The sequence below is a fragment of the Lotus japonicus genome, chromosome 1, assembly GCF_012489685.1.
Source record: "Lotus japonicus ecotype B-129 chromosome 1, LjGifu_v1.2".
Classification (NCBI taxonomy): domain Eukaryota; kingdom Viridiplantae; phylum Streptophyta; class Magnoliopsida; order Fabales; family Fabaceae; genus Lotus; species Lotus japonicus.
The window spans coordinates 120,539,080-120,553,570 of NC_080041.1; the positions used below are offsets into that span (position 1 = coordinate 120,539,080).

The window sequence follows — 14,491 nt, forward strand, 5'->3', positions numbered from 1 at the left end:
CAGTGCTAAAAAATGGAGGAGTATCATGTTTACTTAACAAAACTAGCTCTTAGAAATTTCAACTCTGAAAAAAAATGTATATATTCGCTAAATATTTTTTTTATTACAAATTGTTTTATGAATATTTTTCTATTGAAGCATAAGGGTAGAATGTTATAACCTAATTTTTTCTTAGGCTTTAGAAAAGCCTATTTAAGCTTATCTTACATCATAAACGCTAATGCAAGAGTTTAAGAGAGCTTACGTACATAGCTACTTATAAGTTTTTTTGAGCTTATGCAGATTAATATATGCTACCCCTCATAAAATATATGTGACTGTAACAACAATCGAGCAAAGATAATAGGCTAATGGGCCTAATACTTATGATTCATCTTTCATAGTTTGGTCTTCTGAAGACAACTTAGTCGGCCACTATAACGAATAAGCTCAATATGTTGTGATTCACCCGAATCTGCTAGGCTAAAGTCTCAGACTCATAATATGAGTCAGTCATTCAGGTCCACAAGCTTCCAAGATACCAAGTCTTACGTATTGAGGCGAAGCGTGTCTTCAACCTAGGACAACCGCATTCGTTTCTCAATCTAAGTATAGATGTAAACTCCACTTTCATTACCTCACTCGTTGATTCCTATTCACATTTATACCTTCATTTAATTATGATGTACCAATTTTATCACTAAAATAAAAAGCAAACCGCACTTCAATATTAATTTTGGTCAGGTTCTTGAGTGTAGTGGGTGTATTCACATTGTCACAGCACAATCCTCACCCCACCAAAAACCCTTCCCACTTCCCACTTCACTCCCAAAACCCCAAACTAAGCACAAATGTATCTCCACCGCCACATCCTCACCAGAGCCTCCGTGCACCGCCGCCACTTCTCACAAGCCGCCGCCGCACTCCTCCACCCTCCGGAGCCGGAGCAGTTGACGTACCTTGAAGGCCTTCCGAGGCCGAACCCAAAGCACGACGAGACGATCCTCGCGATCCCTCGCAAAGAGTCCGGGTCGAACATCTCGGCGAAGGAGCGCAAAGCGGGGCGGGTCCCCGGCATCGTGTTCGAGCAAGAAGACGGCCAGCACGGTGGCAACAAGCGCCTCATCTCCGTCCGTAGAGACCAGATCAGGAAGCTCGTCACGCATCTCGGCCGCTCCTTCTTCCTCTCCCGCCTCTTCCAACTCCATGTCCTCTCCGACTTCGACTCCGATGAGATCATTGAAAATGTTCGCGTTTTGCCCCACCAGGTAACCCTATCTGAATCCTCACATTCCAATTGCTGTTAAGGTTACAGTGTGATATTTGAGATTGTGAGGGAATTGGTGTGGGAATTGAAACTGGGTTTGTGAATTATTTCAATGTTTATTGTTATTTGAAGATATGTGATTCATGAGAGAATCTCCTTGCATCGTCATCTTCCTTTGTATTATGATAGTGTTTGGTGCAATGAAATTCTGGTCTCTGTTTGATGCATATTGAATGTAGGGTAAAAGGTAAAACTAAGTGGTACATTTTGGTTCCATGGAAAAGGGTGGAAGAATCAGAGAATGGAACTTTTCCCAAGTCATATTGATATATTTGATGTGGATTTTGGGGCTTTGATTTAGGGTAGTTAACACAACTACAAGCTTCTTTTGATTTGTCGTTGTAAAAACTTGGGTGTATCCTTTTGCTTTTATGATAACTAAGCCTGTTGTGTGAGTTTAATAGTTGTGAGTTCTTTTGTGGGGTCTTATGAATAGACTTGTGGACGCATTGATATTGTGGGTTCGTATTGAACATTTTGTCTTTTTGGAAATTTCCTAGATTCATTTGCAAGCTGGAACAGATGCACCGTTGAATGTCACCTTTTTAAGGGCTCCATCAGACGCATTGTTGAGAGTTGACGTTCCTCTTGTATACAGAGGAGACGATGTTTCCCCTGGGCTAAAGAAAGGTTTGCAGCTTGCATAAATGGAATGTGTATTGCATTCATGTTTTAATTTTCCGCCAATGAATTTTATTTGTTATATTAACTTGCTGCTGTGCTGCATGACACCACCTCCCTATTTCTATGAAATTTTGTGTGTTGGAATCTTTTTGTGATTTTGTTAGTATTCTGTTTGATTGACACTCATCTGTCTAACTTTTGGAGGCAAGAGAAAAAGAAGCTTGAGCATTAAGTGTAACAAGGTAACTCAATGATCATTGCCAAATTTTATCAACTTAGCTTCAAAACTTTCAGGGCAAGTCTACAGATCTGTAATGTATAGATTGGATTTAAAATCGTGCTAGGTGGTAAGATATTTATGAACTTAATGATCCTTGCCAGATTCTATCAACATAGCTTCAAAACTTACAAGGCAAGCTACAGGTCTGTATAGGTAGAATTTGATGCTCACAAGGCTTAGGCTAGGTGGTAAATGCAATGGATTTTGTTCTTTTGAAAAATCTTGTCGTGGTTTCTGTTTCAAATGGCTGTCTATGCAAAGCTTAGTGTGGCAAAGTGCTGGTGTACATTCTTTTTTATAATGATAATTGGTATTTGGTAGATAAATAGGTCTAAGAGTGAGTTTTATTTGCCAAATAAAAAAGCTCAACTATAATTGAAGAGGGATGGCCCAGTGCATGAGGCTCATAACATTTGGGGAGAGCTAATTATACACCATCATCTGTTGTTTCTAGTTGTTGAGTTGTTAAATACAAATAAATATTTGCTTGGTTTGAGAACAATTTCAATCCTCTGGGGAATTATGCTGATTATATTTAGAAGCATAATTTATTGGTAAATTTTGAAAGCCCATTCTGCATTGGATTGACTATGGTTGAAAATATGATCTGATTCATGCAACACATAAGATATTTTTGTAACTTATAAGCCTACAAGTAAATTAGCATGTTTTTAAGGGTGTGTTTGTAAGTTGAGTTTTGAAGGGGAGGAAAGAGAAGAGGGAGGCTTATAAGAAGCCATCCCCTTGTTTGGGAGATTTTAAAAGAGGGGGGGAGGAGGGTTTGGGGTATTTCTAATAAGTAATAACTCTCCACGACCCCTCCAAAACCAACTCTTAGTTATATTTTTTGGCTCCCCCAAATTGGGGGGGGGGGGACTTCCAAACAAGGGAATGACTTACTCCCATCTCTGTCTCTTGCCATCCTGTTCCCTTCCCCTCAAAGCCTTCCCATTCCCTAAAAACTCCCAAACAAAGCCTAAAGTGCCTTATGTCCAGGTTATTATTACAAGGATAGAAGACTACTTTTGTCAGATAATTATAGTTATTATGGAGCCATTCTGTTTTAGGACATGTGCCTAATTTTTTATGGTGCAAAGTGAACTGTCATTTTTGAACATTTCTGCTTTCTAAATGACATTCGTGCTACTTGGATGTATGTATACTAATGTCTGCACGTTATCAAAATAACTTTTTGAAGTATTTTGTTTTGTGTTTATAATGTTTTACTTGGCTGAGTATTATTCATCCCTTTACATATTTGGTCAGGTGCTTCTTTGAATACCATCAGAAGGACTGTTAAGTACTTATGCCCTGCAGACATTATTCCCCCATATATTGACGTGGATTTAAGTGAGATGGATGTGGGCCAAAAGTTGGTAATGGGAGATCTCATTGTTCATCCTGCACTAAAACTTCTTCACTCAAAAGATGAACCTGTATGTAAAATTATGGGCCAAAGGGTTTCTGAACAACAACCACCAAAGAAATCTAAGTAACTATTTATTGTATCTTTGGTGGTTGTTACTGCTACACTGAAGCATTTTTTAGCTAACATGTAACATCGGCGGGCATCTTATTAGTTGATTCTTGGCAGCAGTGAAGGACACGGTTTTAGAATTCCGATGTTAGGTTTTTTTGTGAGCCTCCTCTTCTATGCCTATTCTGTTCCTTCCCACCTTTCAATCCTCTGTTTCTGCCTTTTCTTTTGGCAAAAATGGATAAAGTAATTGGGAATGAGAAAAGGAAGTTTATATATTGAGATTATATTTGAAATATGGATATTTCTGTTTCTTATGGATGTTTCGGTTTTTATCCCTCAGTAGGCTGAGGGATATCACTGAAGTTCTCCCTCTTGTCCTTAATAAATATTTTATGCCACCTATGTACATGGATAGTGTTCAAGTGACTTTGTCTTGTGTCTTTTATGAGTTCACATTTCTGACATGGAGAACGATGATTGTTTGGCTCTTCATGCCCCCTCGCTAACCTTGCACCAGAAAATAAAAGAAATCCGAGAGGTCAAGAGAAAGAAAATAAGCATTAGGGAGAGACTGGACACCCGTGTGTGGGGTCCAAAGAATAACTAGGCGCGTGTTTGGGTTTTTGTTAAATTTAATGTTTATACGTATTGAATGTTGAATTAAAATTTTGCTTCTCTTATCGAAAATTTAATGTGGTGAGTTTTACGTTTATAAATATGTAAAACTATGTTTGTATTTATATTTATGCTAAAATATTTTCCGATGGAACAAAAAAAAAAAAGTATATATTTATGCTAAAATGTTCTAAATGGAAGCTTTTAGGTTGGTTTTTTGGGGTGTTGATAGCTTCCTTTGTATATTCTTGGTCGATCTTTTTGTTGGGCGCTTTATCTCATATTTTTGCGGATGGCGTTTCATTGTTAGGCGTTTAGTTTTTGTGGGTACTTTTCCCCTTTCTTGCTCTGTATTCTTTTGAGCTTTGTTCCCAAAGTGTCATATTAATATATATATTTATGCTTTCAAAAAAAAAAAGTTCTAAATGGAACATTTGGGTCTTACAATGTTTTAAAATCCGGAAGATGAGTTTAATATGTGAAGTTTAAGGTTTGTCGGTTCAAATGTGATTGAATCCTAGGTGTTAAAAAATATATTCTAAACCAAGTATTAATATTTTAAATAATTAATTAACATATTAATAATGTAAATCATGTACAATCAGATAACATAACAATATATTTAAGTTCAAAATGCTAAAAAAAAGTCAACTTGGATCAAACTAAAAAACTCGAGAGAAAACCCAGTAAAGCACAATAGAGTAGAAAAATCGAAAAGCATATATAGCACATAGTCAAGGAACACAAGCATTGGCTCGCTTAGACTTCACCCTCACGGTGCCATCGACGCCAAGCACCTAGGGTTGACATTGAATGCGTGCTTGTCCATAACTCTACACACTCAATGAGGCATCATGCAAACCCAATAAGGAGGCATCATGCGAACCCAACTTTTAATTGGGGCAACTTTACAAATAACTAACAATCGGACCAATTTGTAACCAGTAAGCAATCACAGTCGTCCAATAAAAAACAAATAAATCTACCAGTTTAAACATGTGTTGTACAAATGCAAAGACTTAAATGACATTGCACGTTATAAACCGCCACATTATCCTTAAAAGCCAATTCATTTGCTTCACTTTCACTTTGCACCTTGGTCCTTAAAAACCGAACCAACTTGTAACCTGTAAGCAATCGCGACCGTCCAATAAAAAACGGCTTAAACATGTGTTGTACAAATGCAAAGACTTGAACAACATTGCACCTTATAAACTGCCACATTGTCCTTAAAAGCCAATTCATTTGCTTCACTTTGCACCTTGGTCGTTAAAAACCGCACCAACTTGTAACCGATTAGCAATCGCAATCGCAGCCGTCCAATAAAAAACAAACACATCCAACGGTAAAACATGTGTTTATAAATGCAAAGACTTAAATGACATTTCACCTTATAAATCCTCTCATTCCTTAAAAGTTAAAAGCCATTTCATTCACTTCCCTTTGTGGGAAAATCAAAATCCCATATCTGAAGAAATTGAGTCAGAGAGACACAAACAGATGTTAAGAAATTGAAACCAAACCAAACCATGGCAGGAGGAAGCAGGAACATGAGCATTCTGACATCTCGTACAAGCTCTCGGTCGGTGACGGAGACGGTGAACGGTTCTCACAAGTTCGTGATCAAGGGTTACTCTCTGGCGAAGGGTATGGGAGTTGGCAAGCACATCGCCAGCGAAACTTTCACCGTCGGAGGGTACCAGTGGGCAATCTACTTCTACCCCGACGGCAAGAACCCCGAGGACAATTCCGCCTATGTCTCCGTCTTCATCGCGCTCGCCTCCGAGGGTACCGATGTTCGCGCTCTTTTCGAGCTCACCTTGCTCGATCAGAGCCCCAATGCTAAGCATAAGGTCCATAGCCACTTCGATCGCTCGCTCGAGAGCGGTCCCTATACTCTCAAGTACCGTGGGAGCATGTGGTTAGCACTCTTTTTTTTGTTTCTTCATTCATTTGTTTCTGTTTTGAGTTTTGTGTTGTTTGGTTTGGTGGATTGAGCATGGTGAATTCTTTGGTTAGGTGTGGATTTTTCAGTTGATGGGTGGTTTAGGTGTTATTAGTTAATGACTGATAGAGCATGGTGCCTTCTTAGATTAGGTGTGATAAGTTGGACACTAAGCGTCGTTGAAGTTAATATAAAGGTTCACGTTGTATGGTGGGTTAATTTGGTGAGTTCTAATCTTAGGTCAGGTTTGTTACTGGCTGATTCATTTTCTTTCGAGTACAATATTTTGAAAAAAGCGAACAAATTGTGTTCTTAGGTTTGGTGATGCGACTTGAGAATGCAATTCCTTGATGTTATTGTTGTGCTTATTCTAATTGTTTGATGTGAGGGTTGTGATTTTGTGATGTGCTTTACGATGCGGCTAATGATGCACGCTCTGCCATTTTGTGTTAGGGGGTACAAGCGTTTTTTCAAACGGGCTCAGCTTGAGGCATCAACCTTCCTGAAGGATGACTGCTTGAAGATAAACTGCACTGTTGGTGTTGTGGTGTCATCCATAGATTGTTCAAAGTTGAACATTATACAGGTTCCTGACTCTGATGCTGGAGAGCATTATGGTATGCTGTTGGAGAGCGAGGAAGGATCTGATGTTACTTTCTGTGTTGGCGGAGAAAGGTTTCGTGCACATAAGCTTGTTTTGGCTACCCGGTCATCTGCGTTTGAAACTGAGTTTTTCAATGGGATGGAGGAAGATGATCGTGACATAGTCATTGATGACATGGAACCTAAGGTTTTCAAGGTAGTATTTTTCTTGATAGATTCCTTTTTCCCCTCTATCCTTTTGCAGTTGTTTTTCATGCACTTAACATGCGTTCTAACTAATTCAGAGTAGCAAATAGTTTTCCTGGTTATCTAAAGTTCACTGATTCCTATTGTTGAGCAGGCGTTGCTTCATTTTATTTATAGAGACTCTCTTATAGAAGATGAAGAGCTCTTTATGTCGCGTTCATCATTCTGGCCTTCAGTATCTGAAACATTTGCAGCAAAATTGTTAGCTGCTGCAGAAAAGTATGGTTTGCCAAGACTTAAGCTGATGTGTGAGTCTGTAATTTGCAAAGACATATCAATAGATTCTGTTGCCTATATTCTGGCTCTTGCTGATCGTCATCATGCTACAGAACTGAAGTCCATCTGTCTACAATTTTCTGCTGAAAACCTTGTTGGTGAGTTTACTGCCTAATTTTCCCACCCAGTTCTATGTTTGAGCTCTTACATTGTTCTCTTTAGCATGTGGAAATTTAGATATCAAACAGGAACACTATAGCAACTACTGAATATGTTCTACAGATTATACTTATCTGTTCATATTCTCATGCTGATGAGAAATGCCCTGCAATATACGATCTGTGGAGTCCTTACATTTGTATCCTTTGTGGGTAGATGAATAGCCTAGGAACACATACTTCACATGAAAGAAATAAAATATAATAATTGCCAGTTGCCACTATGTAAACTACACACTCACAACTATAGAGAGCTGACTTAATCTCTTCCAGAGTCCTCGGGATGAACAAAAGAATTATCTCCCTGTGAATCAAAACACCAAAAATGAGTAACGAAGAGAGTAGACGAAAATGCCCAATTTATTAGACCTAGGGTTTGGAGAAAACCATAAAAAGATCTGAAGTTTGATCTTTCTACTATATATAACACTACTAACTACTCATGTATGCCCTAAAGTTAAATCCCTAATTTTTAGGGTTGTGGGTTTACATCGAAGCTTCATGACAATATTCAAGAAATTTGTAACACCCTTCTCGAGCTTTTTTTCCTTTTGATAAAGAAAATTTAGGGTGCCGAACTCAAAGAACACTTATAGGAGACTTGTATTTACCTCGCTTCAAGGGGATGGCTTGGAGCTCGTACTTGCAACATGTCAAATACGAGACCCTGTCTTGCTCCACTCGACCAACCCCTTGGGGTTAGCCTTCCTTAGCTCGTATCTACCATGGGTGTGAAAGACTTCAGTTGAGATTGGAGGAAAATATAGGAAATGAGGGGAAGAAATGAGAAGAATGTAAATAAAGGGCGGGAGGTGAGAGAAACAAAAAGGTGGGGAGGGGGGAGAATGACGCTAACTTTTATTTTCTTGTGGGCGTTTCGAAATAGTAGAGCAGAAGTGGCAAAGGCAAAGATGTGATTAGGGTTTTCAGTGAAATGTGGGCCTTCGAACTTAATAATGGGCGTTTCAGAACATGTGTCTCGCGATTGAAAATTGGGGGAAATTTGGGTGAGAAAATTGGTTTTTTGAAGTTGGGTCGCACAATCAACCCCGTAACATGTTGGAGCCATGATCGAATCTGGTCTCCAATCCCACACCTATAGTCGCTGATCCAGCTGCGATTTTACCAAGTCACGATGTTTGTTGCAATCCAGATCGGTGGAGCCACTTGGTTGCATTAGATTGGCTGATCTTATGATCAAGATCATGATCTTGATAACTACGATTTTGAGTATGTAAAAAAGGAAGGAGTAGCTGCTTTTTTGTTTTTTGAGCTTTGCTTCCCCTTTTGTGTCAATTAATTTGCTTGCCTTTATTGGCGAGTAGGGAGGTTTGGGTTTGATTGAGTTGGGAGTTGAGGTGAGTGGTATCCAACATGGAAAGATTGTAAGTGATGAGTAAATGCTTAATTGGTACACATCTAACTTGATCAGTCTACTTCTAACGTCCATAAAACATTTAAAATGATATTATTTGACTCCAAGATTTTTATTTGAGTTGTCGGCTCTTGATGTTAGCTTCTGTATGGCACTGGTCTGACGTTACGTTACACACCCTAACGACCCCTGCAATTCTAGATATGGGTCAATTAGTATTGGGCATGCTTCCAGTGCCGGAATTTTTTTGGTAGTTATGACTGATTGTAAGTCATAAGATGCTTGACACAGGTTTTAGACACTTCTAACAATTGTAGATATTGATGTTAGCTATTAAATGGTATTGGTTTGATACCAAAATGGCCCCCATAACTCCAGATATGGGCCCATTTGCGGCCCTGGGTCATGCTGCTTCCAGTGTTATGAATTTCTGCGCTACTTTTGAGCAATTTTTACCCAGTGTTATCAATGGTGGATGGCAGGAAGCAAAAAGTCCGCCATAGAAATGTGGTGGATGGTGTTGCTGTTTACAGCCGAAGCCATGCTGGCCATAGTAAAAACACTATATATAGTTACAGTCCCATTCCATTAGTGGGATCCATAGCTTACGAGTCTATCCCATGTATATCTATAGTAAACATAGTAAATGTGAAGAACAATAATCTAAATTAATATAAATCCATCAAATATATCATACTATCATACATAGAACACCGCAAGTCTCATAAAAATCTGCTAAACAGTTGAATAGTCACAAACAGGGGAAAAAGAGTATAAACAGGTCCAGTCCTGTCCAGTAACCAGAATTAAACAAAGTGAGGGGGAAAATGAAGGGCTATTGAAAACAGAGATTGAAATAGGTAGACAGCTGAATCAAATAATGGGGGGCTATTGAAAACAGAGATTAGAGATTGAGAGAGACAAGACCGGGAACAGTGATTTGGAGAGAGAAACAGAGAAGGGAGATTTGAGAAAAGAAAGCAAGAAATCAAAAAATTATTCACCAGAAGTGGTTGGAGATGGTGTCCTGAGGTTGTCGGCGTAGATAGTGGCCAGCGAGCATCGCCAGGATGAATGGGACGAGAAGAAAAGTGACGGAGGAACTCTTGTTGGACTTGGATGCGCGAGTTCAGAATGTTGTTGTAGATTGGGGAGAGGGCAATTGTGTGAGTTGGAATGATGTCTATCCCAAAATGCCATAAGACATTCGGACTTTCCCCATTTCAACTTGTATACTTTTGTTTTTTTTCTTGAACCCATTGATGTGGCCTAAGTCTTTTAACACTCCCACTCAAGTCCAACTGGACTAGTCTTGTACTCTTGTTGGACTTGCTTTGCCTTGTACTGAAGCGGAACTTTAGAGGCCATGTGTGGGCTTGTGATCATTCTATTAGAACTTGAGTCTCAATGATGTACTTTAGCCCAAAATGCCTTTAGAAATTTGGATTTTTACCATCAAACTAACCTTGGATGCGGGACCTAAGTCTTTTAATAAGAACAATCACGGAGGTGAAGGTAGAAGCTGCTAGACTGAAACGAGTAGGAAGTGAACAAAAGTCAAGATTTAGGGTTCCAAAATTGTCGGCCAAAGTCAGGTATAGGTCAGGTCGGTTGGACCCATCTTCCGCTCTCTTTTCTCACTTTACGGACACCGTTTTTGCAGTTACTGCCTCGGTCGCGGTGGGAATGGTGGCCGCCATTGGAAATATGCTACACCATGACTCTTGTATGGCGTCAGGCTTCAAACCTGCCATCACATTCTGTGATGGAGCTGTCATAAACACTATTTGACAACACTATTTTTACTTGGAGGAATATTTATTTACAAGTTTTCGGCTCTTCACTATAGTCATAGACTAAGGTTTATCACTCAACCTTTTAACCATATAAGATTCACTTGAACAACACATTTATAGCTCGAGTTATGCTTAAAATACAAAGTTTGTGCCATCCAAATTTTATCAAGTTATACTACACTCAATTAAGTACAGTAGAAGTTTTAAAATCTGAAGTAGGAAGTCAGTATGAGGTCTAATAATTAGTCTCATTAATTTTTCCATTCAATCTCTGAAGTCAAATGTTTATATTTTCTTTTTGTTCTTTCATTTTTTGTTTTTTTTTCCCATTTTGTTGTCCCCTTCTGTTTTTGCCTAAAAATGAAGAAGGGCCTGGGTAAAAATAGGGTATTCACAGGGCCACCTCAGTAGGCTGGTTCCAAAAATGAAAGAAGGTTGACTCAGCCAGTCTGTCTATGTTGTTTTTGCGGTACAGTTATTGTTACTTCTCCCTAGACTTCTCAGTTTGCACACGCATCAATTTGTGTTTCCAGTTTTTATATTGAACAATGGCATCTCATTGATTTTCAGTAATAGCCTTAGAATCAGGAATTGTCAAAGCAGTGCCCCTCAGATGTATTTTAGTTAATTCTCATCCCATTAATTTGTTTATTCTGTCTGCTGCAGCTGTGATGCAATCAGATGGTTTTGAGTATCTCAAGGAAAACTGTCCATTACTGCAATCGGAACTGCTTAAAACGGTGGCTGGATGCGAGGAGGAATCGAGTGGAGAAGGAAAATGTAGAAGCGTGTGGGCCCAATTTTCTGATGGTGGTGACACCAATGATCGTAGTGTGAGACAACAAACCTGGGAAAATGGAGCTGAAAGAAGTCAAAGCTTATGGGTTAACCTTTCTGATGGTGTTAACAACAATGATAGGAGTCCAGAGCAAGAAGCTTGATGAGGTAAACTTCCATCTCTTGTCAGTTAGCCTCAAATGGTAGATTAAAGGTACTGCAGGGTCAAGAATAACCTCCATTCTTTGGGTGGGCAAAGGATGGATGCATGTAAAAACAATATAAAAAAACCAGGCTGGATACTGCCACCATTGTAACATGTCTCATAAATGCTATTGTTTTCTTTGATTGATAATATGATTACAAGGATGAAGTGGTACTTATATGTCCATTGATCCTTGTATGAAAACTTTTGGGGAATCTTATCCTGAAGAACCGGTCATGCTTTGCTTGATGGATGTGTTTTGTGAAGACAATTTATTTTCAGGCTGCAAAAGATTATTTAGTAGTCAATACACAATAGACAGTATTGTCTGAGACTTGTCTTGTTTCCTCATAGTCCCAGACTCCCAGTTCAGTTAAAAAATGATGAGAATCATGAACCGACCGATTTATGCAGGGATTTGTTGGGACAAGTTAACGGGTTATTGGCACAAGACCAGCCTGCAGTTCTTCGCTTCGCTTTTTTTATTTTATTTCTGTGGACATTATTCCTTTTTCCGTCTTCCGAAGAGGATGGGGAGGAATGAGCTATGTCGTACAACCAACCACCAGTGAGGAAGAAGCCCTTGCTGGTAGCTTGTTCATTTTGTAACATTAGTCATGTATCTTTTAATATTAATGAATGTTAGCATTAGTTGGCAAAATGAGATGAAGTGGCTAAACAATCTAGTTCACCGTTGATTGTAATGAGATCTTTCTTTCTGCTCTATTTCTTTTTCTTTTTTAGGGTTAGGGGGGCCTTTCTTACCTGGCTGTTGACCACAGGACAATATTTCATGCTTGTTTACTATAACTATGGAAATCTTCATCCTTGTTGATTTAGGAAACACCTATTGCTTCTCTCTCCCTCCAATTTTTTTTTGACACTATTTATAGAGAACGATATTTTATAACCTTATTCATATGAGAGGTGCCACAGGAATCTGAGGTTAAGTTGTGTTATACCTCACTATTTCACATTCCAAGTTTAATTTGTGGGTGGAAATTTGAGGTTTAAAAGATGTTTTATCGTCAAATTTATGTTCCAGTTTTGAGTTGGGACTTGGAATTTTCTGCAATGAGGGTTTAAAGTTGATAATTTTCTACAGGAGTTTGGGAGATTCACAACTTTTCTCCTTGCAATAAGCTCCACTATTATCATCCCAAAGGACTCAACATAAGCTTTTCTTAGCGATTTGGCCTCCTTGAGCATATTTACGATACTATCAATAGCTTCGAAAAGAGACTTCCTAAGAAAATTATCAATGCAAATTGCATGACAATGCTTATGAACCATTTTAATTGACAAAAAAAAAAACAGCCCATAATAGTATAATACAGTATTTTGTATTTATATATACACTAAAGTAATAGCACGTGAATGAGATTTGTCTACTGTACCTAGTGGATATAAGTCTCTATTTCTTAGATGATCGTATATTCGTAATTATCTCTGTTATATTGTCGGGATTTGAGGTATGAAGATAAGATATTTGGCTGCGTATGGAATTAATTATAATTTTATGGGTAGTAACAAACAACTATCCTAGTTTCAAAAAAACAAACAACTATCCTACGTTCGAAAAAAAAAACTAGTAACAAATCATCAATTCTAAAATGTGTTTAACAAAACAATAAAATCATTCTACTAGAAGAATAATAGACTTGAATTTGGTCAAATCATAATATCCATTCAAACAACAGTGCTAATGACCGTAAAAAAAAACAGTGCTAATACATATACCATTGTAACCCTTGACCCTTGTCATTACAAAACATGATGACCTAATAAAAATCCTACAACATATCATTACACATACCAGACACATAACAATTGATATTGCGTTAGATACAGGTACAACAAATATTATTTTTCCACTTCCTTTCTCAATAACTTTTTCCTTGAGTCTTGCAATCTTTAACTTTGACTCCACCAACAGCTCATCATGGAACTCAACACTTGTTTACCCCTAACTTTGCTGCTTAACCTCTTCATCATCTCATTCAAAAAAAAAAAACACAACTAGCTTATTTTTTAATGAGAGAAAATTATAATAGTTGGCACATGTCCTTACAAGGCATCAACTTTGGTTTCACTAATGGCATTTTGAGAGCAGCATACTAAAAATCTATTGGGTCAATTAACGATTCGCGGGGCACTGAGTTAATAAGTCACTCATCAGACGAGTAAGCCATTGATTAGAATGCTATATTAAAAAATAAAAAAAAAACCCCAATGCAATATGAAGTTAATATATAAATAATACAAGACATCACTAATTAGTAATATAACATGGTGGTGTAGTGGTAAAAGTTTAGGTCCACTTCCTTTAACTCATGGAGTCCCCAATTTTTATAAATAATTTCATGTTTTTGGTAGAAATATCCAAAGCCTGCATCTCCCGTGTGCAGATCCAATATATTATACAATTATTAACAACTCTACTTTATTCAAATTGAGCTTAAGTACATGACTCGTAATTTAAAAAAAAATGGGGTGATCGTCGGTTCAACTAAAAATCGACTAAGTCATCGGTTTAATCATTAAACTGACCGAATCTTACTGGTTCTCATTATGCTGTTTGCATATTCAATCCTTTGAGAGGGTCGAAATGATCAGGTGACCAAGTCCCGATCCAAACGGTCGATCCAAGTCGAGTTTTAAACACTGCTCCAAAGCCATCTCCTAGAGTTTCTTGCAATAGTCATCAACACTAGCTTCTAACCACACAAACAATATGTGTTTTCGTGACAAGAGGATGATGCAATACATTTTCTCGGACCCAACCATTTTCTCATAATAAGATTT

General features: G+C 38.2%; 2 protein-coding genes across 3 annotated transcripts; both read left to right on the forward strand.

Moving 5' to 3' along the window:
- Nucleotides 1–720: 720 nt before the first annotated feature.
- On the forward strand, nucleotides 721–4,130 carry LOC130729929 (uncharacterized). The gene is made up of 3 exons (XM_057581781.1): nucleotides 721–1,247; nucleotides 1,807–1,936; nucleotides 3,477–4,130. The coding sequence occupies exons 1-3, from the start codon at nucleotides 831–833 to the stop codon at nucleotides 3,704–3,706; spliced, it is 777 nt and encodes a 258-aa protein (XP_057437764.1). The 5' UTR covers nucleotides 721–830; the 3' UTR covers nucleotides 3,707–4,130.
- Nucleotides 4,131–5,714: 1,584 nt separating this feature from the next.
- LOC130729927 (BTB/POZ and MATH domain-containing protein 4-like) lies at nucleotides 5,715–12,543 on the forward strand. 2 transcript variants are annotated; one of them, XM_057581780.1, is made up of 5 exons: nucleotides 5,715–6,226; nucleotides 6,704–7,049; nucleotides 7,194–7,473; nucleotides 11,371–11,649; nucleotides 12,101–12,543. In XM_057581780.1, exons 1-4 carry the CDS (start codon nucleotides 5,835–5,837, stop codon nucleotides 11,643–11,645), a joined length of 1,293 nt encoding a protein of 430 aa, XP_057437763.1. In that variant the 5' UTR covers nucleotides 5,715–5,834; the 3' UTR covers nucleotides 11,646–11,649; nucleotides 12,101–12,543. The 2 variants fall into 2 exon arrangements, with proteins under 2 accessions (XP_057437763.1, XP_057437762.1); XM_057581779.1 differs by having other exon boundaries at nucleotides 5,716–6,226; nucleotides 11,371–12,543.
- The last annotated feature ends 1,948 nt before the right edge of the window (nucleotides 12,544–14,491 follow it).

Bases quoted from the DNA above. Each gene is read 5' to 3' on its own strand.
- LOC130729929 (XM_057581781.1), top strand. From the start codon at position 831: ATGTATCTCCACCGCCACATCCTCACCAGAGCCTCCGTGCACCGCCGC. The intron at 1,248-1,806 runs GTAACCCTATCT...GAAATTTCCTAG, and splicing joins TTCGCGTTTTGCCCCACCAG to ATTCATTTGCAAGCTGGAAC. The intron at 1,937-3,476 runs GTTTGCAGCTTG...ATATTTGGTCAG, and splicing joins TTCCCCTGGGCTAAAGAAAG to GTGCTTCTTTGAATACCATC.
- LOC130729927 (XM_057581780.1), top strand. From the start codon at position 5,835: ATGGCAGGAGGAAGCAGGAACATGAGCATTCTGACATCTCGTACAAGC. The intron at 6,227-6,703 runs GTTAGCACTCTT...ATTTTGTGTTAG, and splicing joins AAGTACCGTGGGAGCATGTG to GGGGTACAAGCGTTTTTTCA. The intron at 7,050-7,193 runs GTAGTATTTTTC...ATTGTTGAGCAG, and splicing joins TGGAACCTAAGGTTTTCAAG to GCGTTGCTTCATTTTATTTA.